The sequence below is a fragment of the Cuculus canorus genome, chromosome 2, assembly GCF_017976375.1.
Source record: "Cuculus canorus isolate bCucCan1 chromosome 2, bCucCan1.pri, whole genome shotgun sequence".
Classification (NCBI taxonomy): Eukaryota; Metazoa; Chordata; class Aves; order Cuculiformes; family Cuculidae; genus Cuculus; species Cuculus canorus.
In genome coordinates, this window is record NC_071402.1 from 105,821,112 (window position 1) to 105,847,370 (window position 26,259).

Consider the following 26,259-nt stretch of genomic DNA (forward strand, 5'->3'; position numbering starts at 1 on the left):
GAGTATGTGAAAGGCAGTATTTGATCGCTGTTAACTTACTTATGACTTGTACTATGATTTAATTCAGTTAAGATTGCAATGTCTCTAGGGCCCAGGTTTTAGGACAGCGCTTAAGTGCTCCCTCCCACACTTAAGGACTTGCTGAAGTCGCTTGCTCTTCAGAAGTATTTAAGAGTTATTAGGGTGATTTCTTGAAGAGTAGCTGGGTACATTGGTGAAACAGTAACAGTGCTTGTTTGCCCCTTAATAATGATCCTAAGCAATGCAAGGACTTTAAAAATCCAAATTAAAAACTAAAGGTGAAATCCTGGTTTGGCATAAGGAAAGGATAAAACCTGCACTGAATTCAGAGTCCAGATATTCGTCCAACCTTTGTTGATGGGTTTTTGCACCTTAGTTTCTCAGTTTCACTTGTCCACAGGCTTCATGTAACTCTTTCCTATGTAGTAAGAATAGTGATATCTGTACTGTGCTCTCCTAATGTCAGTAATCATTAGATTAGCAATGCCAAAGTATATGCCCTTGCTTGTTCCTTTTAGTATTTCTCTATGGACCTGTTGTCTTTGGACTTGCCTAGCCCCCCAGGAGCCTGCTGGCTATGTCTGCTTCTTGTGGCAGTTGTTCCAGAAGTCCACTAATGCTTTTTTTAATCTCTTTTAAGCTATTCACCTGTGGCTTTCATTGAGTGCCTCCTAGTTTGCATGCTTGAAAAGTAGTTTCCCTAAAACCTTGCAAAGCAGAACCAGAGAGGGGAAAGCACTCAGTTACTTTTGCCAGACTTAGGTGCATCAGATCTTACAGAACTGTATGTATTTTGTGATACAAGAAAGTATCTTCACCGTTTTTGTGAAGAAAGGAAAACTATCATGATATAACAAAACGACCCTCACAGAATTCACAAAGTTGGTATCTTCTTGGCATTTTTGTGTTGGCGTGCCTCCTTAGACAAACCTATGTAATGTATAGGAAAGAAGGAATTTTTCCTGACTTGAATTCACAGCTGTTTTGCAGTAAATTCCGCAGCTGTGACCAGAAACTGGATGACTTTGTTGGTAGGACAGCCACAAAGTAGCCATAAAATTTGGTTTTGATTATAATGTCTGTTTTTCTTCTTCTTGAAGTCTGTTCCTTAAAATTTGATGTGCTCATGTAATTGCAATGTAGTTCACTGCCCTGTTTTACCTCCAGTGGAGGGAGTTTGAAACATCACAGAGGAAGAGAGGAGAGAGAGAGAGACAGACAGACAGACAGACTGACAGACACAGAAGCCCACAGTATGGAAAAATAAATGATATCACTGAAGGGCTTTTCTGTCAGTGTATATGAGTTATTGAATGCTTAAGCAGACGTATTACACATTTTTTTCTAGCCCTTATCTCCCGTAACTCAACTCAAACCACAACTTGCATGCACTTTATTAGAGGTCTTACATGCATTCATCTTTTTCTTTTTCTACTTTGTTTTTTAAAAAAAAAGTCTGTCACAGAAATACAAATCAGATTTCCTCCAGTAGCGTAGATTTTTGTTTCTCAGTAGGCAGCTGAGAGAACAAGATTGATAATCCACTTGCACTTCTGTGAATCCAAGATTTTTTGGAAGTGACTGGTGTTTTGGAAAATGTGAAGGATTGGGGCAGGTATCTTAGCTTTTTCTGGTATCCAGACAGTATTGAGCATCCCTTGTCTGGAATGCAGACAAGACCTTTAAGGTACCTTACAAGAAATGCGATGCGGATTGAGGCCTCTGAAACTACTCATTGCTTTTGAAATACCTGGTTGTTGGTTTTAGTAGTTCAGGAGTCACACAGTGATTACTTTCAAGTCTTGTTTACCACCTCTGGGCATGAGTTTTCAAGAGTTTCTAAATGACACTAGTGCCATCTTGGTGCGCATTTCTAAGCAGGCATGACTGGATAGGCTGAGCAAGGCCAAGTGGTGCCAGTGCCCACCGTTCCTGCTGCTGCTGGCTGGAAAGCAATGTGAGTTTGGTCAGGCCAGCAAGAGGCTATACAGCTACCAGTTAAGGCAGAGGGATCCCATGTGCTCTGAGGGGACTCTGGACTACAAGGATTCTTTCCTGTATTCAAAAGTTCTTGAACAAAGTGCATTAAAAACTTTGGGAAGGAGGGCAGGAATCGAGGTCTCCCCTTCCCAACAGAGTACTACATGCCAGTAATGCTATGAGCTTTGATTTCTTTTTCTTCTTTTTGGCCCAAAACATCAGCTTTATTATCAAGATGCCTGAATGATTTCTGAAAGGCAGAGAAAGACCAGCTGCCTTCTGTTCTCTTCACATCTTTCTGATCTTTTCACATCAGAAAAACCGTCCAGGCTGCCCTGTGACAGCATCTTGCATGCTAGTAATGTTAAACCCAGCCAGGTCATCTTGCCTTATGAAGAGCTCTCCAGAAACAGCTGGAGAGAATTATTTGAAGGCAGCTATCTGAACTATTTAAGAAATCACCCTGGTGGCTGAACCGCTGTCACCATTTCTGAGTACTCCCCTTGGTTGTGACGGCTATTACTCTGCTCCCTAACAATCTCCTTCTCATTTCAGTCTGAGATGTTTGAAGTTTGGAGGTAGAGGGAATGCAGTGCAGGTTGCCAGGCTCTGCAGGAAAATCCTAGTACCTCAGACTCAACCTTTTCTGCTGAGCACAAGGCAAGAGAAAGATAGCAAAGAAATAAGGATGCCACCTTTCCTTAGCGCATCTGTCCAGCTGTGTCTTAATGCATCTGCTGCTGATGTCGTTGTTTCCCAGTAAGAGCCACTAGCTAAGACGATGTCTCTCCTCTGCTGTACCCTACAAGCTTGCTTGCTTGCATAGCGAACAGAAGTTGTCAATGTCTGGCTTAGCATTTTCCTTGTGGAGGCTCATATAGTGTCAAAACGTGTGTGGATAAAAAGGACATCTCTGTGAGGTAAAATCTGTCCTTTTGATGGAAATAATTTTTATTTCTATGGGGAGGGGATAGCAAACGCTTAACTTTTAAGCACTTGCAGTGTACTCCTGTAAGGCGCATCACTGCAGGGAAGTGAAATTAACTTATATATTTGTTAAAGTAGAGCTGCTTTTGTCATTTAGTTAGAAAGGTATTTTGCCATTGGGGAGCAACTTTTTGTGTTGCTCTACGTGGGGTAAAGAATGTGAAGGAGGCATGCTTGGCCAAAAATACCCTATTGTCTATACAGCAGTCTTTTCTTTTCTTTGGAGGGACTGAGTGGAGAATATTGCTGAATTCCAGTAAATATAAATGAGCTTGCTTTTAACAGTGCAAGGTGTACATATACATCTTGGGGTTCCTACAGTCGGTTCCCTACTTGGGACCAAAGGTTCCTCTTCAGCACACAAGTTCCTGAGTCTCTAGTGAGGGGCACATTAACAGCCCTTTACTAAGATAAAAATGTATTCAGATCACAGCAGTTCCTTCATGCCCCTCCTGAACTGCTTGGAAGGGTTCTCCTGTGCTCTTGCTTTTGGATAGACTGAGAAACTGATGTTAGATGCAGGTGCTCATGTAACCAGAGTCACAGAGCAGTCGTGGGCAAGATTTGCCTCCGTGAGTTTAGGTTTAGAGTCAGTAATATCTTGTGGCTGAATGTCTTTTTACCATGTAGGATCTGAAGAATGTTACCAAAGTTTTGAACCTGGACGTGCAAAGCTAGGTATTGTTGTGCATACTTAAACACCTAAAAACCCAATCCTGTATTTCCAAGGATGCTGTGTGCTTAGAGTGGCCAATGAAATCAGTCCAGTTATTTTTTTTTCTGGTTCAGTTGAAGGGTGAAGATATCCTAGGCTTTAACTATGCACAGAGGAATGAAATACTTCATCCAAATTGTTCCTGTATTGCATTTGTTGATTGTGGTGAATTTGATAGCATCTTCATGATGGTGCCGTCTAGTGTTTGAAGTGTATGAGATGAACTCACAGTGTATATATGGAAGCAAAAAATGACGGGATATAGTAAGGACGCATTGTTTCAGCCTCATGTATGACATTGTGATTGTATGTTTTTTAATGAACAGACCAGAGTAGTTACACGTAGTAATGTTTGTTCACTATAAAGGAAAAGGGGTGTTAAATCATTGTGTTCTTTGATGAATGGCTTGTACACTGAAGAATAAATTGAACAAACTGGCATAGAGCTCAGTGAACATGAAATCAGCTATTAGAAGAAAGCTTGTGAACAAACTCTGAGCCTGATATGCATCTTTTGATTAATGTCCTATCAATCATCCATAGTGGCTACCTTAGCTAAGTCGTGCTGTAATCATTCATGGTTGCTTACAGGAACACTAGCAGGGACTATAGAGCTGCAATAACTGAATATTATTACTGATTTCTCCCTAACTCTTGCTGTGAACAATTACTGTTTTCACTATGTTTCTGCCTCCCTTTATTAAAAAGAATACAATGCAAAATGAAAAGAGAGTTCCTCAAAGACTGGTAAAATTCTCCCAGGGTATTCTTAATGATATTCTGTCCTAAATGGGCAAACTATTGTAATGCAGAGTTCTCACCAGGAATAATACTAATGTAATCACATTGAAGCTGTCTCTTCATGGAATGTAGTCAAAAAGACAAAACGTATAGTCAGATTAATGAACACAGAATTTCTGTGGAATTATTACTTAAAATGGTTGAAATTATTTTAGCTTTTTTGTATCACAGTATTTTCAGTTAATGCACTTAACAGCAACAGCAGTTAAAACTCCAGACTGTAAATTTGGATTAAAACCACCCTTTTGACATTAGAAAAAGGCTTCATTCTTAAAAGGTGTTATGTCTGTACCCCTCTCTTTTAAGACTTAATGTTTTAAATTTGTGTGGGTCTTTTGGTTTTAAGGAAAAAAATATTAAATAAATACATTTTTTGTTCCTTTTTTTTCCTTTCCTATTATTGTAAGTTATTGGTAAATATTTACAGGAGAATCTCATATTCCTGTGTGTGAAGATTTAGTTCTACACCATTTATTTCTTGTGTGACACAAAGAATCCTTTGGCACTGCCCACAAAATAGGTCCTTAGGTGGCAGTATAATTTCCTCTGAAGTCACTGTAGTCTGGGAAATACGGTGAAGTAATGAAGTGATGACAGGTATTAACATGCATAATGGGCTTTAATAGACATTTAATGTTGTTTAACTGGAAGAAGGAGAAATGCTTTCCCATTGGAATATTTCTACGTTGAAACTCATTGATCACCAATTTCAGAGGGGAAAGGTTAATCCATCAGTTTCTGTAACCAAACGGCACTGATGGAAATTCTTTAGGTGACATTCTGGAAGAACTGAGCTTTCCATCTTTGCAAACAAATGAGTGATATGACAAGCATGGTGTTCAGAACACATTTAACCAATTGATTTTCTCTCCTCTTGTAATAAGATCTAGAGACATATGAAAGAGCGTAGCATGAGCCAAGATTAAAGGAACTGCTTCATACACGCGAACATAGGAGAACTGCATTATCAATAAAAGTTCTATAAAGCATGTAGGCACCCATTCTTTTTCTTTATATAAAGTTTGTTATTGCAATAAATAGCTGTTATTGAACTGCTTGCCTTTTATTTCAGTTTTTCTGAATTCCACTTGGGTTGACTATCTGTGATTTCCTGGTAAATGTTAGGAAAAAATGTTATGTTTTGTTATGGTATCATTTTTGCACTCACTAGTAAATCCAGGCCAGCTCTGGATTTAAAAGCAGGATATACCATCCTTCAGAGCATGAAGAAAGACATGAGGGAGATGGAGGGACTTGACTTCATGTAAATATATTTTTTAAAATATATTTTAAATGTTTAAACTGTAATGACCCTCATCTTTTTCCTTCTTCTTCTTTCCTCCTTTTTGTCCCAAATTCAGCCCTGCTCTGAGTTTCACATACCCTCCTACACCAGTATCCCTCCAGCAAATGCATCAGCAAATTATAAGTCGTCAGCAAACTCTAGGTTCAGCCTTTGGACACAGCCCTCCACTCATCCATCCTGCTCCAACTTTTCCTACCCAGAGACCTATCCCTGGCATCCCCAGTGTCCTGAACCCTGTCCAGGTCAGCTCTGGACCTTCTGAGTCCACACAGGTGAGAGCCAACAAAAGAAACCTTTGCACCCTATTAATTTATGAAAAAATGAAACAAATGACATTGTCTTTATGGCAATTAATCACCACTGTCACTGAGATCCTCTGATAACAGTTTTCATGCAGCTATAGCATTTGCAGTCCCTTTATTATAAATCACAGGAGTGTATGCACATATCCTGATTGGTAGCACACTTTTTAGTCCTCATCAATATTTCAACGTGCTGCAGCAGCTTCTCATTGCAGACTGTCTCTCCTGGATCGTATACAGGAACATAATACAGGTGGAGAGCAAGAAAAGGGGGGGAACCCACATCAAACCAGTAAAATTTTAAAGATTAGCAGCTTCCCCTCCAAAACAGACAGACTATTATATACACAGGGTCAGATTCTGCCCTCCAGATATAGAAATGTGTAACTCAAAGTGCATGACTCAATTTGTGAGCAACAGAGGAATTCAAAGACAGTGCAGAGGTTTGATTTTTTTTTTCTCAGATTTGTGCAAAATTGGACTTAAGGAGTTTGAATTAATCATTTCAATAAACCAAATTGTATTCTTAAAGGCTGGAGGTGTGCAGCAGTGAATCAGGTCCATAATGTGGAGTTTATCACAGTTCATGGTTTGCCTGTTATTAACTAGTGCTGTTTGCTTCCAGATGACCTGGGATAGGTTATTTATCAGCCTGGGAGCTGTTTATCTTCTGGCTACCTTTTACAAATATAGAAGCAGAACATAGCACTGTAGGAAGCGTATTGATTTTTTGTGGGGTCCATGCAAGTTCGGATATCTCTAAAAGATCTCTGGATTCCTACAAGATCCATTTGCAGGTGTAGATAATGGAGTTCAGTCTAACACAGGAAGAAAAAAAACAAGATTCTGGTCTGTTTATGTCAGCATTAGTTTTGCTATTGACAGGAGAATCCAGGACTAGGATTTTTTGGCTGAGGGTTTTACAGGAGTGTTCAGTTCTACTTCCTATTCACCTTATAATAGGAAACACAGTGAAAGAGCAAAATTCTTCTGTGCAGATGTTAAGTGCAAAACCTTTCCTCCAAGTGTGAAAAAATATATCTTTTTCTTATATTGATTCAATCTAGTCCACGGTGATTTCATTTTTCAAAACTGCCTTTCTGAAGTCATCATTATGTGGAAAATTAAGTCCTTCCTACCCCTCCCTGGCCTGGTAAAACCAGCATTGGTTTGTAGCAATGAATTAAATCAAATGCCCTCCTTCCTGTTCCCTCCCTGCTCCATTACAAGGTTGAGTGATGCAGCTCTTCCACAAGTTAATGCTATGTAATTGAAGCACAATGTAATTGCATATCCAATATAATTAACAGTGTAGCTTCTCCAAATAAAGTTGCTGAGCAGATGCTGCGTATTTCTGTTTGGAGATACATATTTATCACAGTCTAATTTTGTCTTTTTTGGGAAAAAAAACAAACTCTGCCTACAGCAGAATAAACCCACAAGCGAATCTGCAGTGAGCAGCACTGGAGATCCCATGCACAACAAGCGCTCCAAGATAAAGCCCGATGAGGACCTCCCCAGCCCAGGAGCAGGAAGTGTGCAGGTACGGCGGTCAGGTTGCAGTGATAAGCCTTTCATCTCACTGCCAGAGGGAAAATGCACTTTGCCTATAGCATGTGTTTTCAGGCTTTCTGCCCTTATACAGCCCCTCTCCTCTAGTGCACACACGGGTGGCCTCAGCTCATGGTGGCAGGAGTTAAACGTGGCCAGTGAGGGGCCGCTGGGTTAGAGGGCTGTGTTGCAGAATGAGGGCAGAGAGGATGGAGGATGATGCAGATCTCTGCTCGGTCAGAGAGAGCTAAACTCTCTGTTTGCTATGGAAAGTGAATGAGAGATATTCAGGTGTTTATTAAAGACGGGTTTTCTGTTCGGCAAGAGTACTTACACCGCATTGACTTTTACCAGGTCTTAGCATTGTACTGCATTGGAGCCTCAGTGTTAAGGCTCCAATCTCGTTTGCTGTACTTTCTATAAAAGTTAATGCCACTGGTTTTAGTACAGTGACTCCTGATTTGCAGTGACTCAGGAAAGATGAGAATCCGGGCCTCGGTTTCGTGAGTGAATCCATGAAAACAAAGCAGAGGTCCATCTAAATGCTTCAGCAGGTCTGAAATGGAAGGAGTGTGAGTGCATAATGTAAACCAAATGTTTACTCTCACATCTGAGCCTTATCCTGAGCAAATAATAGCCTGGACAGATTGAGGCATCTTGAGGAACTGAAGGTGGAAAGTCAAACCCCTAAATTAAATACTCTATTCTCCTGCTCACCCCTTTCATGCACACATTACAGACAAGAACAGGCTAACAAGTAGACTGAAAATTACCAAATTACCAAAACTGCTCTAGAAAGGTTTTTGCATGCAAAATTGTCGCTGGATTAAGAATGAAACCACACTTTGGATTACCGGTGATACCTTTTGCGTCTAACCATAGTACAAAAGTCAAATACAATTAATTCAACAATATTGAATTGTGTCTTTTCACTAGCGGTACTACTGAATAAAAAGGAGTAAATGCGCAAATAGCTGCAAAGAGCTGCTTAAATATGGGGAGAGGGAAGCCAAACCTTTACAATTTGCTTGGTATTGAAATGTAAAGGGATTTTTTTTTTTTTTAGAAATTATCTGCAGTGAGTAGTTCTCAGGAGGAAAAAATTATTTTACACGTATAGTCTGCAAATGGCTTCTGGCTTACCAGGCTTGTTTTGGGCTTCTGTATTTTGTGGAACTGAGTAACAGAGTGAACTGAGCGTAAAATAACCTACACACCCACCCAAATCTTCTTTTTAATGCTTTCTTTTAATTCACTTTTCTCCCTTGTTGGTTTCGTCTCTCCTCTCCTCACCCTCTCTTTTTCCTCTCTCCAGGAACAGCCAGAAGGAATGACCCTGGTAAAAGAGGAAGGGGACAAAGATGAAAGCAAACAGGAGCCTGAAGTGGTCTATGAGACAAACTGCCACTGGGAAGGCTGTTCCCGGGAGTTTGACACACAGGAACAGCTAGTGCATGTAAGTTAATGGTATTCAGGAACTGGGTTTTAAAACTAGGTGACCTTTTTCATGGGGGTCGGGTTCTCTGACCCTGTGCTGAGTCAAGTTTCTTAGCTAAGAGCGCAGCAAACTGGAGAGGGGTTTATGAGTTTCTGAGAATAAAGAAAACTCAGAGCCACAGTGCTTGACCTGTTCAGTCAGCTAAAGCTTAGTGTAAAATTCAATAAAGTCTTCAATAGAGATTGTAATGGCTCTGATCCTGTAAGCCAGCAAACGCTATTTTGAGTTAGAGACTTTGATAGTTATTGAGTAATAGTAAGCTGGACATGAATTATTATTAACCTTTAGCCAAGTTTGATTTTTTCTGCCAAAAGGAAGTGTAACAGTAGAAATGGGCAAGGGGAATTCTTCCCCTTCCCTAAGGGAGTTTTTGGTATCAATTTACTATTATGTGTAAACTGAAGTGGATTATTTGGCAAAATACGTGAAGATTGAGTTATTTCAGTCTTTAGCAAATGTGAACTGTATGGCCTTACTCATTCTATATCAAATATTATTCATATCTGCCCTGTTTTTTCTTCCTCTCTACCAGTTCTCCAAAATAAATGATTTTCTCTATTTTGTGGTATTGTAAGCTAGAAAAGAAATGGTAGACCTCCCTGCCATTTCCAGCCTTCTCAGCTATCGGCACCTCTCTTAATTACCAGCATCATAGAACGTATCTAAATACTCTGGGAAAAAAGAAATCCTAATAAAGATTAGAGAGGAACATTTTCAGCAAATGATCGATGTGTCAGAATCGTGTTTATTGTAGAAAACTGGTTAATACCTTCCTGGAGATTATGTAAATTCTATAGCATAACGTGGCCAATAGTTCTGAAATAGCTTGTTGAAAATGTATTTTGCACCCGAGAAAAAAGAAAGCAAAAAAATCACCATGTATTTACAAACATTATGCAAAATGGTAAACTGGACAGCTGATCTTAGTTAAGGAATCCCAGGTGAGTGTGAGAGCCTCTTGGTGTTGCACTTGTTCATCAAGATATATTTTCAGTTCTTCATATTATTATTAGATATTAGTAGTAGTAATAACAACAATAATAATAAATAAAATAATATCACAAGCTAAAAAGAATCTTTTGGACACATTTTGCATGAAAAGTGCCCTAACGTTTTAGTAGGCCAAGATGAAGTGTTAAAGAGATGCTCTTTCAGTGTCATAATGTGGTATGGGGCACAAATGCCCCATAAACTGCTGCTGCAAAGGCTGGACACATTTAAAAGACCAAGTGTTAGTCTTGCAAGTGAGTCCATGCAAACAGACCAGTTGACATTATCTGGGGCTCGGCACAGGCTTTATATCTGCTAGTAATTGTAAGACTGAAACTTTGTGATGCCTGGCAAATCTTTCTCAGTATTCAGAAATGATGCCAGTGATGATGATAAATAATTTACAGCAAAATATATGAAATAAAAGAGAAATTCAGAATAAAGGTGCCCTTGGTAATGAGAAGGAGGAAGAGTGATTTTTGAAGTTTCAGGCTTAAAATTCAATTGAATCCCGTTGTGCCTGTTAGCTAATAGCTAATGTTTCTCAGTTTCAGGTAAATTAAATTGACAGACTGATAGTTTGATTGACTTTTTTTTTTTTTTTTTTCATAGAATCGTAGAATAGGTTGGGTTGGAACAGACTTTAAATTTCATCCAATTCCACCCCCCTGCCATGGGCAGGGACACCTCCCACTAGATCAGGCTGCCCAAGGCCCCATCCAACCTGGCCTTGAACACCTCCAGGGATGGGGCACCCACAGCTTCCCTGGGCAACTTGTGCCAGTGCCTCGCTATAAGGTCTCTTTGGAGCCTTCTCTTCTCCAGGCTGAACAACCCCAACTCTCGCAGCCTGTCCTGGATGTAAGGTGCTCCAGCCTTCTGATCATCTTTGTAGCCCTCCTTTGGACTCGTTCCAACAGCTCCATATCCTTCTGATGTTGGGGATTCCAAAACTGCACACAATACTCCAGGTGGGGTCTCGCAAGAGAGGAATAGAGGGGCAGAATCCCCTCCCTTGACCTGCTGGCCACACTTCTTTTGATGCAGCCCAGGACATGGTTGGCCTTCTGGGCTGTGAGTGCACATTGCCGGCTCACGTTGAGCTTCCCATTGACCAGTACCCCCATGTCCTTCTCCTTAGGGCTGCTCTCAACCACATCATCCCCCATCCTGCATTGAAATGGGGAATTGACCTGACCCAGATACAGGACCTTGCACTTGGCCTTGTTGAACTTGTTCGCACAGGCCCACTTCTGCAGCCTGTGAAATGCAATTAATTTTAAATGCAATTGTTGGTTTTGGATTGATTTTTGTAGTGAATCTGACTGTTCTATAAGGGTTAATAGCAAGACTCCTGAAAAAAAAGTATATTTCTTATGTTCCTGCATGATGGCAACATCAGAAATAGATTTCTCTAGACATAAAGAAGGAAGATAAAAACATTTCTATGAAACAAGGAGTTCTTTCTGCGAGAGCTCAGGATTCGGATATGTTATGATGTCATTTAAGATTATGAAGTGCAAGTCTTTGATGTCCTGAAGACAATAAAATCATCATCATCATCATCACAACCATCACACTGAAGTAGCACAAATCAAGCTCTAAGAGTCAGCTTGACCTAGTGATGGGGCCCTGGTTTGTGATTTTTTTTTTTGCTGCTCCAACGGAGCCCTGCTGTGGACACCTGAGTGAGTTATTTCTGTCTAGAATTGCAAAGGTCTTTAGACACCTAACTCTGAAAGTCTGGCTCTTCTCTGTGGTCTCTCTCTCCCACTTTTTGTCTGCCCTTGATTGCCACAGCCCACTGATGTACACCTGCATCAACTAGGTAGATGAAATCTGGGTCTCAGTAGGTCTCCACAGGAGTGCAGTCCTGGTTTAGTTTAGGTGTATAACTCTAGCAGAAAGCATTAAGTCCCTGAGTTCAGCCCTTGAAAATCTCCCACTCATGTGACTTACGTATGCTTCCCACCCAAATACTCATAGTTAAATCCTATTAAATGCAAATTGCCATAGTTTATATTTACCTCTTTGTCTTTGCACTCTATGAGTTCCTGACTTAGCACGTGCAAGTGTTCACTTGAACTAGGCACCGAGAGTATGCGTCTCAGTGGTGTGAGTATATCTTTAGCTCAGTAATACTTACGTTGCAGTAGCAGCTGGAGGCCCAGAGTCCCGTGGCACTAGACACTGCTCAAACACAAGAGAAGGAATGGCCCTGATCTAGGCATGAGGTCCTCACCCTGGAATTCCATAGCCCTGTAGATGGGGCTGTTCAGTGCTGTCTGCAGAGACTCGAGCTAGCTTGCGTATGGGTAGAGTGTGTAGCTAGGATTATGCTATGCTTCCCAGCAAGGTCAAGTCTTTGCAGGATAAAGGATATTAACCTTCAAACCTTACAGCAGAGCTCTGCCATGTTGCCTCCCCTGGCTGCACGTGCTGCAGCTCTGCAAGTGATTCCCAACCTGCTGGCAGACTCAGCAGAGCACCCATTATTCCACCCGAGTTTGAAGTTGGATCTGAAGTCAGATGCTGGACTGCCATCTGGGACATCAAAAGCATGCATAACCATCCTATTTTATTGACTGTACTGTGGGGTAGTAATCATAATGGCAGGGGCAACTGTCATAGATAAAGGCAATAAAGGCTTAAATTGCCCTAGCAAGACTCATCCAGATAAAATCTGCAGGCTTGTCTATATTCCCTGGCAGTCAGAAAGGATGATTAGCATGGGCAGGGAGATGCAGTCATGTGTTCAGGAGTGGGGTGGGTGTGATACAGCACTACACATGTGATAGTACATCATATTGTATATACACACCTGCTTCCTCATACTATGGGTAAGAACTGTAAGTTGAAACTCACAAGTGAGCTATGAAAACCTTCACAAAGTGCAAGAAATCTCTTCCATATCACTCACTTCATTGAGTAAATGATATGTAGCACATATTCATTAGAAAGGAAAATGCATTTGTATATTTGACTTGGAATTATTTAGAGTAGTATTTCATCTGTACAAGGCTCTAAACCGTGGACTTCGGAAGCTCAGCTGGGAAGAAAATTTTTTTAAAATGAAGAGTATCAGAAAGAAGTCCTGAAAAGCATTCTTGTATGTCCTGATAAGGCTAAATTTTCAGGGTCTACATACTCTAGCAGTAAGTCTTTTAATGACTGTGAGGGTTTTTTTCAGGGGAATAAAGATACTGTTTGTAGCCGTACACAATAGTAAGATATCAGATCCAAAATATCCCATGGCACAGAACAGACTGTTATCGAGGCCTTGCACCCCAAAGCACTGGAATTTTAGAGGAACTGCAGTGTTTAGGGAAAAGGTAGAAGTATGTTTCTAGCTGTTTGTCTTGTTAGGTACCTCAGCGTGAATTCTGGTCACGCCAGGTTGAGCAGAGCTCAGGAGCTTTTCTACAATACGCAATGCGTACAGTTCATGTTATAGGTGTCATTACTCCCATCACGTATAGGGTGTATACACAAGCACATATGCATGTGTTTTAAAGAGATAAATAAGAATTTGTGTATATTCTGGTCTTTTTGTCACATGAGGATGGCTTTAATACCTTTTTGGGAATGATGGGTCCCAATTTACTTCAAAATCAACTGCAGGTGTATCAGATTCCAGCAATATATGCATTACAATGTGGTGTGTAATATAGCATTTGTAAAATGTTAAATACAAAGATAATCTGTGTCTGAATACATGATATAGCTTTAGAGTAGAAATTGCAATCTTGAACACAATAGTCAGCATTTGATGCCATTTTTCTGTATTGTTTTCTGTAGCAAAACCCTGCTTTTATTAGCATAAAATGTGGGTGCTAGTTGAAGTGTGCTTAGGCCCAGAGAGACGATGCTTTCTGACTGGATTTATGAACAGAACCTGGGCTGCTATGAATAAATAACTGCAAAGCTACATAAAAGAATTATTATTGACCCACCCAGAAGGGTTTGACACCGCAGTGATTTTGGTGTGGGAGCTCTTGTTTTCAAGCAATATGTGGCACTTAGAATTCAATGTGGTTAAATTTTCATGATACATACACCAAAAAGCAAGGTATTAAACCATTCAGATGCTCTGCCTTATTTATAGCACCTATCCATCCTTCCCCCCTGCCCCCCTTACAGTTAATAGAAAGATTCATGATTCTTCATGGTTGTCTATCTAGCGTCTGACAGTACCGACTGCTCTGCTAAAGCAAGTCACTATCTATAATTGATATCCTTCTATGGAATAAGGTGCCGGCTGCAATTGAAGGGTTTTGCTGAAAGCTCCTAAATCCTGACAAGTTCTGCCCTTGTTCTGGTTCAGTCGCCGAGCTGCACTACTGGGATCCCAGGGTTATTTGAAGTTGATGCAAAGGGATGCGTGTGCTGCACATTAGCAAATCACAAAGTTGAAGAGCGTATTAGAACCGCCACTGCATTTCCCTGCCAGGTAGTGTTATTTACAGTGCATTGTGCTCCTGAAAAGATTGCTTACATTGCTGTTTGAACATGTGTATTATAGGTTTCTTTCTTTCCCTTCTTCTTAAAAGGAAAAAAAAGAAGGATCTTATTTATTTTAAAGCCTCAGTTTGCTGCTAGGGTCTTTATCATTGAGCTGTTTAATTAATTTCTCTGCCCAGCGAGATATTATAATTGGGCTTAGCTGAGCTCGAGTTTGTTTTAAATATGTGATAAATGCACTTGATTGCCCAGAAGCTAATAAGATATTGTATATTTTTATAAATCTGCTTTTTGTTGCAGTTTGTCTTTTTTTTCCTCCAGAAATCAGTTCAAGAATAAAATATTGCAAAGGGGTTAGATGCTAAAGATAAAAGTTTGTTTATGAAAATTATCCTTCAAGGAAATGACTGAAGTTATTGTTAAATATTAATACAATGGCAATCAGAAAAACACACTGCTGCCTATTTCTCATCCCCCTTGCTGTGTAGACTTGATGATAATTATTTTTAATTCAAAAACATGCTTGAAGAACTGTAGAGCTATTTTTTGTTAGTGTTTTCTCCTTAATTGTACAGCAATAAAATTTTGTCATTGTTGTTACAGTTGATTAGATGAGATCAAAAAGCCCTGAACTGACAGCAATGGCTTACATTCAGAATTTCATTTGCTGAGGTCTTCCTGCTACTTCACAAAGCCCTGGTGTCTGGCATGTTCCCTGGGCAGCTGCTGTAATGCTCCACCAGGCTCTTTTGTCTTACCCAAACCAAAAGGAAAGTTTCTTGTGTTTCTCAGGTACCCATATGTTCCCAAGGTAATTGTGGTGCACTGAGGATACCCAGAAGAATCATTATGTGAAGTTCCCTGAGTTGAGTTTCTTAGGGTTTTGCCCTCTGCGCCTACAGAAAAGGTTTTGCAGCCTCTGTAGTGACGTGGGGTGCCATAATCAATGCTGTGCACCTTGGAAGGTGGTTTACACTACTCCGTGAAGGACCAGACCTCTTTGGAGTGGGTCATTCTGGACACCTAGAAATCAGGACACACCCAATTGGCTTTTAAAGTCTCACTCCCTCTGCTGCCTTCCTGCTCTTGTTCTGTTGCTTCTTCCTCTGCTCCTCTCCTGTAAGAGAGTGGTAGGTAAGGACTGGAGAGAGCTTCATCTCTCTAAAAATATCCGCTGAAACAGGGGAATAATCTAGACTAGAGGGGCTCCTCAGAGTAACAGCTGCAGTGGCAGAGCCATGAACGACCATGAGACCTACACTTTGCCCTCTGCTTGCAGGAGGAGAAACTGCTCTATGAGCAACTGGTGTCAAGCTGACAGAGCTTAAAAGGTGCTTTTTGCTCCTGTGTGGGTAGGCAACTGTGCCTGAAAGGAGGTGATTACACACAGCTGCCCCAAAATGCAGATTATCCATTGCACATTAGTGATTTCTCCTCTCTGAGCACTGGAGATGTTCTTGCAGCTGCTTATAATGCAGGTGAAGTCCCAGCTACCCTAGGCAAGGCCCTTCACCATCCCAAAGGGGTGTAATTACACATCCTGGTTTGCATGCATCTCCAGATTTGCGCAGGGATTTATTTAAATTTTAATTCTTCTTCGCAGGGCCAATTTTCAGCACATTGTAGCACTACATTTTCATTGTAGTTTTATTCGGTTCTAGCACAGTAACATAGAGAAGCTTCAGCCCATTCGCAGGATCATTGTGCATGGCAGTTACAGCCACTGCCCTGAAAGGTTCAGAAATGTTTCCTTTAAATTGAAAAGAGTAGGGAATAGATAAGAACATGAAATCCATTATAGTAATCATTTTTTCCTGACAAAACGAGAATGTTTTGCGTACAACACCAAAGAAGGTTTTGTTGTTGGTTTTATTCTATTGCATCTTATTTTATTTTTCACTCAGTGGTGTCTGGACCCTAATCCATATTTGGAGACTGCGGACAAAAGAAATCATTCTTCAAGTCAGACAAGCCCAGGGCTTGGGACAACATGGAGAAGGGAGGGAGTTGTTTCAGAGGCAGGCAAGTGCCATGGAAAGGTTTCTTCGCAGTTTGTGCATCCCCTCCGTATATTTGATCTTTATAGATGTGACGAAACAAGGGGGAAGAGAAAGAAGGAGAGATTATAGCAAATAATTATGAGAAACATCTTTCCAGAAGTTTTTAGATTTTGAAATCTCCTTCTTGATGCGTGTTTAAAAGCTGAGTTATAATTACAGCATCATCTTACTGTGTTGGATTATAGGCTGCTGAGCCCATAGTTTTCAACTGTGTCAGAAGGGTAGCATTGTTCATAGGCCAGCAATTCATTACTGGCATGAGAAAGCTAGTGAGCAGATCTGTGCCCCTAAGTGTGTGTTCGTTTTTGTTTTGCTTCTGCATGGGTATCTAACACAGACTTGTTTAAATCAAGCATGTCTTTAACCCCCACCAAAAGCAACCGTGTAAGTGGTGTTGGGTTTTAAGGTTAAATAATCACAGACAGACTTCACTACTCTGTAGCCTCAGTAGCCCTCGGGGTCTGACATGGCCCTTGTTTGCCTTCCCAGCATATCCTTGTGCGCGCCAGCTTGTGCGCGCCAGCCAAAGTGATGCCCTGTGCCTTCCAGCAGTGTTAAAAGTCAGCACTGCTGCCTTGTGAAGAGATCTTACTCACTCCGGGCTTGACCCAAAGGCCAGCTGTGCTTTGGCTCAGGTCCTCTTCAGCACTCCACTACACAAGCGCATCGACAGGTCCCCTACCTAGAGTCTGGCTTTTGATGAATCACAGAGGAGAAAGCCAAAAAAAAAAAAAAATTAAAGTGGGGATTTCTTTTATTAATAGAGAAAGGTTTACAAAAAAATAAATCCACCCTAATCTGTAAAGTATTAAGAGGGGATTTAGAGAGAGAAATGTAATCATTTTTTTTATTTTAATTCCTCTGTAATTAGCATTTCTTTCACAGCATTAGGAAAACTTGTTGTTAGTCTGCTGCTGCTTCAGCTACGGTTCATACAAGTTGCCAAAGTCATTGTCTTTGAATTGGTGTCCCTGAAAGAGATTGTTAAAATGTGGCATGTTGTTTAAATAGCACTTCTTTTTCACTGTTGTGGGTAGGGATGAACAGTGTTCTTCCTGTGCCCTGAGAAGTTACTTTATACATTTCAATTGCCATTGGAACAAGTGGGTACTTGAGTGGAAAGGGCTGTGTATGGCAGGGAGCAGGATTTGGCCTCTATCAGTCCTTTTAATCTGTTGTGGTTTGAGCTAGATAGGAGTCAGATTTGTGACTAACTCAGTTGCTCTAAGTAGCTTCATTTTTCTGAAAGCTAACTGCATGTTCTTGAGACAGTGTTCTTCTCTAAACTGATAACACAGGGCATTGATATGCAAAAGGGTCGAAGGTTATACTTAGCCAAGGCCATCCTCAAGCTGGAGGAAAAGGAGCTGCACCTGGAAGGAAGGGCGAATAGGGCAGGTGACCCTGAACTGACCAACAGAATATTCCAACCCATATACGTCATGCTCGGTATAAAACTGAGAGATCACGAGGGTCTGTCTCTCTTCTGTGATGGCCAACATCCAGAGAGGATATCTGGTTGTTCGTGATCCCAGATCCTTGAGTTTCTGATTTCAGTTCCTGAGTCCAGCTCCCTCCTAGCCATGGACTCACTCCCTCTTGTCTGCTCTGCCGCATTTGTCGTGACATATAGTCACTGAGGGGTGGGGGCACGATCTCATATATTTGTATATATTTTATTACATTCTAATGATTTTCATTATCATTATTATTATTATCATTTCATTAAAGCTATAGTTTTAGTTTCCAACCAGCAAGTCTTTTTCCTCTCATTTCCCGCTCCTCTTTCCCTGTGGGGTGGGTGGTGGGGGAAGGGATTTTGGAAGCTCAGCTGCAGGGTTTAGCTGCTGAGATTTAGCCAGGTGCGGCTAAACTGTGGTGTAATCACAAAGCAATATTTAGGTGATTTGTGGATACGCATACTTACCTGAAGGGTTTATTATGCCTGGAGTTCAGCTAGTGTATGCTTCCAGGTTAATGATGTTTCATGGGTGACTTCCAGTTTGGGGGAGAAGTGTAGGATAAGAAACTCCCAGCCAAGTCCCAGAAGAGCCTGTACTGACTGAATGACAAACGAATAGGCAAGAGTAAAGCTGCAGAGTGAGTTGGATTTTCAGCTAACTCTTGTAGGTATATCATGTAGAAGAGAGAAAAGATAAGTCCCTGCCGCTTTTATTGCTGCTTCTAAGCTGCATGCAAGGTTGGGCTTGTGTATTGACTCCAGTTTGACCTTTCCATCCTAACCAATGAACAGGAGTTTATCCACAGTGCAGCCTATCTCCATGTGTTTGTCACAAGTGCCATGTTCTCCCTCTTAGCTGCCCATATTCCAGCCAGGAAGAATAGAAATCTATGAGTGCTGGCCCAGCTATTGCAAGTGGAAGTGCTTTTTCTCAGACAGAAGAGGCAGATCAGCATGCACTTATTATAGTATCATGGTATCATAGTATAGTTAGGGTTGGAAGGGACCTTAAGGATCATCTAATTCCAAATCCACTGCCGTGGGCAGGGACGACACCTCCCACTAGAACAGGCTGCCCAAGGCCCCATCCAACCTGGCTTGAACACCTCCAGGGATGGGGCATCCACAACCTCTCTGGGCAACCTGTTCTAGTCTCACCACTCTCATGGTGAAGAAATTCTTCCTGATGTCCAAGTCTAAATCTGCCCCTCTCCAGTTTATACCCATTCCCCCTGGTCCTATTCCCACAAGACTTTATCAACAGCCCCTCTCCAGCTTTCTCGTAGCCCCCTTCAGGTACTGGAGTGTCACTATAAGGTCTCCTCTGAGCCTTCTCTTCTCCAGGCTGAATAAGCCCAACTGTCTCAGCCTGTCCTCGTAGGGAAGGTGCTCCAGCCCTCCGATCAACTTTGTAGCCCTCCTCTGGACCCGTTCCAACAGCTCGATGTCCTAAGTTGAGGATTCCAGAACTGGACGCTTGACAGAGGCAGAGACAGACTAGCTAAATACAGGCATGAGTGCAACTTCTGCATTTGTTTTTGAGAGGGCTGGGATGCATGGATTCCTTTTTGCAGTCTCTTTTGTTTGTGTAACCTTTTAATAGAAAGGAAAAAATAAAACAGATCAGCCTTTTATCATGTTGAAATGAATTTAGTGTTTTCCGGTGCTTAAACTTTTGTATAAGCATGACTTTTCTTCAAGGTGTCGGCTGCCTAATCTAGAAAATGAATGGGTGGTGGTTTTGTCAGGAGTGGGTCTTCTGGTGGCTTGCACTGTAGGTATGAGGTCTGCATATACCATTCTTGCGTGTATCGCAGGGCTGAGATGCTGCAGTTCTCCATGAGATAAAGTAGTCAAGCTGAAAATGAAACAAAGCTCTAACTGTATCCCTCCTTGTGTTTAGCAGAGATAAACTACAGTGGAGTCTCAGTGCTGCTCCGTTTGGCTTCTGGCAGCAGCTTTAATTGGTAAAATGCAGATTTTTTTTTTGATCAAGAGAGGATTATTCTTGTTATCAGTCTGGAGCATCTTATTTCAAGATGAAAAGGCTTCGCTGAATTACAGATGCCAACATTTTTACAAAGCACTTTGGCGATTGACATCTCAAAGAGAAAGTATGATTTATTAGCCTATAATGGCTAACACTGAGCACTGGGCTAGGTCCCACTGATTTGTGAAATTGCTTAATATGAATTGCCTTTTTGTGTAATTCAAGCCCCAGATTTTTCAAATAAACTTAGAATATAAAGTGTATGAAACATTACATACCTGGAAAGGGAAAAGGGTAATGGGGCTATGTAGCTAAGAGGAAAATAAAGGCAAAGGAAGAAAGAGAGAGAGAAAAAGAAAGAAGGAGAAAGAAAAAGAAAGGAAGAGAAGCAGAAAGGAGAGAAAAAAGAAAAAGAAGCACCTAAATCCATCTTGGTGGTGCTTTTTTACAGTAGTTTGGTTGATATCTTGGCAGGGTAAAGATTAATAACAAGCCTTGTCGCTATCAGTACCTGCTTGTCGATTCTCTGTAACAGGGCTGTCTGTTCAGCATGGAAATTATTGATTAAATAAAAATTGCTATTAGATTGTGATGTGATCCATAATCACAAACAATGGTGGACATTCCTCTTTCAGATCCCAAGCCATGCATCAAGTTTTTCCTTGCAGTAATTTATATTGTGCTGACAATTGCACCCATTAGGCTTTTATCCTCTCCTACATGTGTCAAGAAAGCACTAAAAGAAAGAGCTGCACAGCGGCAGGTAGGAACTAAATTTTCAGAGAGAAGCACAGCATAGCTTTGCCTCTAGGTAGCACCTACCCCAGCAGGGATCTCTGCCAGATGAGGGCAACACCCCTTGAATGCAGGGACCTTTTTCAGAATGTTTTCAGTGAGAGCAAGAGCTTACTCCAGAAGTATTTGCACCTAAAATTACTACTGTCCTTTTTTTAACTCCTGTTATTCCCTTGGCTCTGGTTTTATTTATGATCTTTGTTCAAAGTACACACATGGTTAGGCCCTCTATGTCAGGACGAAATGCAAAGGGAGTGTATCCAGAAAGAAGTGATATGATTGTATGGGATATTTTTAGCTTTCTGGAGTGCAAAGGACAAGTGGGTTTCCTGTGTTTATTTTGCTTTGGTGCTTCCTATTTTGAGGAATCAAGGATTAGAGTGTTTCAGTTAAGACTGCATCACTTTCGGATGAGTTAATTAAAAAAGTAGTATCTCACTGTTCTCTTCACGGCACATGTGAGGATGGTACCAGCTTTATTCTTCCTGTGACGGCCTTTGTCTACAAGTAAAGGAAACTTAGTCAAACTGCTTTCCAGAATTCAGTGACTTGCAGGAATTACGCCCACACAGCCTCTCTCTCCCTTTGTCTCAGAAAACTTAAACTTATATATGTCAAAACTGATCAAGCCCACCTGGTCTGGTGGCCATGGAGAGGCATTCCTGTAGCTCTGGACTGTGCATTGTAGACCGTTTTGCCAGTTAGCAGCACTAGGCTCAATTATTAGGATATTTTTGTCCCTCTGTAGGAGGCCTGAGAATATAGGAGCTTAAAAAAAGTATGTGATTTTTTTTTTTTTAGTGTAATCTTTCTTTAAGTTAGTAAAATTCAGGCTTTATGCTTTAAACTGTTATCAGTACTAATTATCATACGGTGCATATTTCTGTATCTCACTATGTTTGGGGTAGTTTTCACATATCTTTCTTGTGCCTAAACCATTTCCCATATTATCACAGATGATCAAGAAAACTCTTTCCTCAGTATTTGACTATTTGCAACATTACATGTGGCTTGAAGAGTGTTGAGCAGTGAGCTTAGCTTACTTCAATAGACAGGGCAAATATTAAGTTTTCAGGCTTGGCCACTGATATTTAATGAAGAGACTACTTCATTTCACAAAGCTGGAGCATATGCCTTGCACACCTCCCTCCAGTGCAGCCACTTTCTCTACATGGATCAGAGCCAAGGGATTACCATCCAGGAAATTATTTGCCAAGGGGATTCCAACACTTACCGTTAGTAAAAAAGCCTGAACAACAAAGTGTGTTTTATATTGCATTCTGTAGGCGCCAGACTCCAGCTCTGATAGTTTTTGGATGAAGGAGAGTTACAGAGATATGGGGCTGCCCTTTGGTTTACTCCTGCAGACTCCTGGGGCTGACTGCCAGCAGATGTCTGTCCCATTCAGATGATGCCACAATAGCATGCAGGAGAAGAGATGACTCTTTGAGATAAACCGGACTATTTAGGGGATTGATTTTTAGTTGCCAAAAGCACTTGTTAAGTTAGCTGCAAGTCAATTAAAGTTAGCACATGGAATGCAGGGCAGAAAAAAATTGGCCTTCGCTCTGTTCTGAGTGTTAGGTGATACCCTCATGTTCTACTAAGGGATTCTGTACAGTTTTCATTCCAACAGCTCAAACACACGTCTGTAGTCTAGCTACAACACAAGACTGTCTGTGGTATACACGAGACAACTGACAATGTCCTCCCGTGGAAAGAGAGAGATTAAAGAAAATATCTCTGCTGCTGCTCCCTGGAGCATCAAGGGTGACTAATTTCTAACATGTGACAGACCTTTGCTAACCCTGACTTTGCTAGGATGTGGTTGGGATGACCAAGTGTAATGCAGGTGTGAAAGATGAATTCTAAAGGCATGTCCAGGGCAAAAAAGCCAAGGGAGGTCTCCGAGGAGCAATAAGACGTTGCGCGTGCTGAAGCTTGTTAGAAATGTTTCTTAGAGTTGTTACAAAGGGTGTGCCCGAAATATCATCTCCAGTTCACACATTATGTTATTACTAACACACCATTGCTTCTGTCACCCACCAGTGTCGTATTAATTCTATCAGGACCTCTTCTGTGATGAAACAAACATTAAAACATATATTGTCTGGTAAAGATTTTGATAATGCTTATCCCTGCCATCATTTTTTTGTAGTTTCTGCTAGAAGTGTTGTTGTATTTTTAAGTCATTATGTTTCTGACTTTCTTTGGGGTTTTTATGCATTTCATTGCAAAAAGTGGATCAGGTTTTGTCTCCTAATCTGAAATGCAGCTTTTGTGGATTATGTATAAGGAGGCACTAAGTGCATTTATTGAAAAAAATCCTGCTATATTGAAAAAAAATCTTTTTCTGCAGACAAAGCATTGGTGTTTTTATCATCGGGCAATTTGGATGTATCCATGTGGCAAGCATAGAACTCTCTTTAAAAAAAAATTGGAAGACTTACTCATTAAGTTGCAGAGGACGATCCTGCAGAGGAATAACTTTTCTTTCATTTTAAGTGGATCAGAGTTAGCTATGCTGTAATCATTAACAAAGTACCAAAAGCAGAAGAAAGCACATGGTTTTACAAAATCTGGCCCAAGGTTGAACTAAACGAAGTGCATATTGTTCAGCACATCCTGTCTGTATGCTCAGTGTTACTGTCCATATGTTTAATAAAACCTGAAGAGCAGATCCCGTTTAATTGTCTGACATTTACCTTGCTATTTCACCCCATTAGGAGCATAGGATTTTCAGTAAAGGAAGGCAATGATTTAACTTTTTTGGAAGGGATCAAGTACTTTGTAACAATCTGGGAGTATAGAAGACTTCGAAATCTTTTTAAAACAGTACTTTTTAGCTTTTTCCTTGTTCTACCTAGTTTTTCACAGATGAGTAAGTTGGCTCGTGGAATTCAGTGGTTTCTTTCTGCTAATATAAAATTATATAAAGCTGCTGTAATATACCATTACACTTTAATTCAAAGAGCCTGTTGGTACTAACCTGCTTGCCATCTATTTCTGAATGCATGCACTGAAAGGTAGGGTAAATTTTAACATATTTTTGTCATTAAAACCGTACAATTTTTATAAAACAGCTCTGGCTTTGTATATTCATTTGATGCACCACAGTTGTTAGGATATTTTGCTGGCTACTTCTTTATTTCCATTTTTTTTCTGCTCTTGACATCTTTACTGCTGAGCGTTTATTTGTTGGCTCCTGTGTTGTGGAATGTAAAGATTAGAAATCTCTTCCCATTTTATTTTCTTGTGAGCATACCTTTTTTTAAAGGAAAGTATTATTACTTTGAGCATGGCTTGAACACACAGCTCAATAACTAACTATAGGAGCTGCTGAAGCCCTGCTTCTGCGGAGAGCTCAGCGTGTTTGGACCCAGTCAAGTTGAATGGGCTCCAGGCTGCCATAAGAGCCCATGTGAGCAGAGTGGCTCGTGAAAGCAGGATCTGTGCATCTCAGCTAGGAGCAATAGCTGGAATTAATCAAAGCCAAACAAGATGGGGGAAGAATAGTTAATTTCAGGTTTAATAAGTACAGCAAGTCTGATTGCCATTGAAGTTGGGTGAATTATTGTGTCAGGAAGGAGATTTTTGTCTTCTGCATGAATGTGGGAAAATGTCCACAGTATTTAGTTCTTCTGCATCATGTGTGCTGGTGTGCTTCTTACAAAATCAGGACAGTATTTTCATTCTTTATGCTATCTGCAAATAAGATTAAATACCTTATTATAATGCCTCTTTCTGATGACTCTCAAGTGTGCTGGCAGGAGTCCTCTGTGGTCTATCTTTTTTACCATGACAAAAATCCAGAAATAGAATATATGCTTTTAAGTGTGTTATGCTGACATCTGTAGCAGTGCTAAGTGCTGGGTTCTTCAAGTTTTGTTGTTTTATAAGGTAAGCCCTATTTTTGATGTATGTTTTTGTTAAAGATTGCATGCAAGTTCAGATTTGTAAAGAAACAAGTCAGCCACTTCTTGAATTAGGTGGTGCCTGTGAAGGACTTTTAATGGGTTTTAACTTGGTTTTCCTGGAAATTCCATAGCAGTTGCACATAAAATCAACTTTTATCCCTAAATGCAAAGATCATGAGGCATAAAATGTTGAAGTTGAGCTTTTCTCTCTTTCCATATTCAGTCACTCCTAGAATGCATCAGGTAGTGCATTTTCTAGGCAACATTCACTGGTATTCTCAGACCTAGTGAAGGGCAGATGACTGGTTTCAGGCCATTCTTTACCCTCTTCCCAATCCAGCTGTAGGGAAAAACTCCCTCTTGTCTGTGCAATGCTGTTTAGAATAGTTTGAGGGGGGAATGTGGAGCTCTTTGTAATGGGAATCTCCTCTTTTGTGAGCTTATGGCAGGATGTCATGCAGTAGAGCTCTTTCCTGAGGACAGGAATCCTTCCTGCATCTCACTCTGTAGCGTTCCTGCCTGTAGCCAGCTCTCAGAAATCCTGTGGGGAAAGCTTGAATGCATGTGCGATGGAGAAAGATGGAAGGAAAGCAGGCAGCACAGGCTGAAGGTCATCAGTGCAGGGCTGGGGTATAGGATATGGGAGAAGACCACCTTTGGTTCCTGTTGCATTGTAACATCACAGCTTCGTCACTTGGTGAGCAACAGGTCTCAAACCGGTCAGCAGACAGCCTTTGTTCAGTCTCTTCTTCCAGTCCTGGCCTTTTGAGCCAAGTTTGATTTCTCCATCACTGGTGTACACTTTGCCTGGCTTCTTTCTCCTTCTGCTTTTCTTCTTGCTACTCTGTCTTGGGTTTGTTAGTTTACACTGCAGGCACCAAATTACCCTATTTTTTTCTCATGTGACCTTTACACAGAAGGTGTAATGTAATTTGGGTGTAAATATGAAGAGAATAAAACCCACAAAGTAAAAATAAGCCAAACATGGATATGTAAGATTATTTTTCTTAAAGTGATTTCTGTGCATAGCTGAAGTCTCGGTGAAGGTGAAAGTTGTAGTAGGGTTCTACCCTTTCAGAAAAGAAAGGGTTACCCTGTAGTAAAAGGCTTTCTTTCTGTTAGCATAGTTCATGCTCAGTGCAGGACTAAAATTGTGCTTCCAAACACACATGGTTTGTACCAAGAAAGATGCAGAGTGAATGGAACTTGGAGGAGAGTTTACCAGCTTTGATGAAGTGGTGTGGAGCGCATAACACAAGCAGCAGGAGTTGCGCAGAGGAGCACATTGTGGCGGAGGACACTGGGAGGACAGCCAGAGCAGGGAAGTAATGCAGATGTCAGGCAAGTAGTAGAAGGTGGTTGGGAGAAATGCCAGGAATGGTTATCTTGCAGTTGGCCTCTTGTACTCTTTCAGAAACAGTGC

The 26,259-nt window shown here is 40.9% G+C and overlaps 1 protein-coding gene across 4 annotated transcripts in view; it reads left to right on the forward strand.

Moving 5' to 3' along the window:
* The window catches only part of GLI3 (GLI family zinc finger 3), a 211,403-nt gene that overhangs the window by 159,711 nt on the left and 25,433 nt on the right, over window positions 1-26,259 (forward strand). For 3 of the 4 annotated variants that reach the window (XM_054059825.1, XM_054059826.1, XM_054059829.1), the window contains 3 exons: window positions 5,866-6,082; window positions 7,539-7,655; window positions 8,979-9,119. In XM_054059825.1, coding sequence (XP_053915800.1) covers window positions 5,866-6,082; window positions 7,539-7,655; window positions 8,979-9,119 — 475 coding nt within the window. The remainder of the gene's footprint in view (window positions 1-5,865; window positions 6,083-7,538; window positions 7,656-8,978; window positions 9,120-26,259) is intronic. The other variant, XM_054059828.1, reaches the window with a different exon arrangement.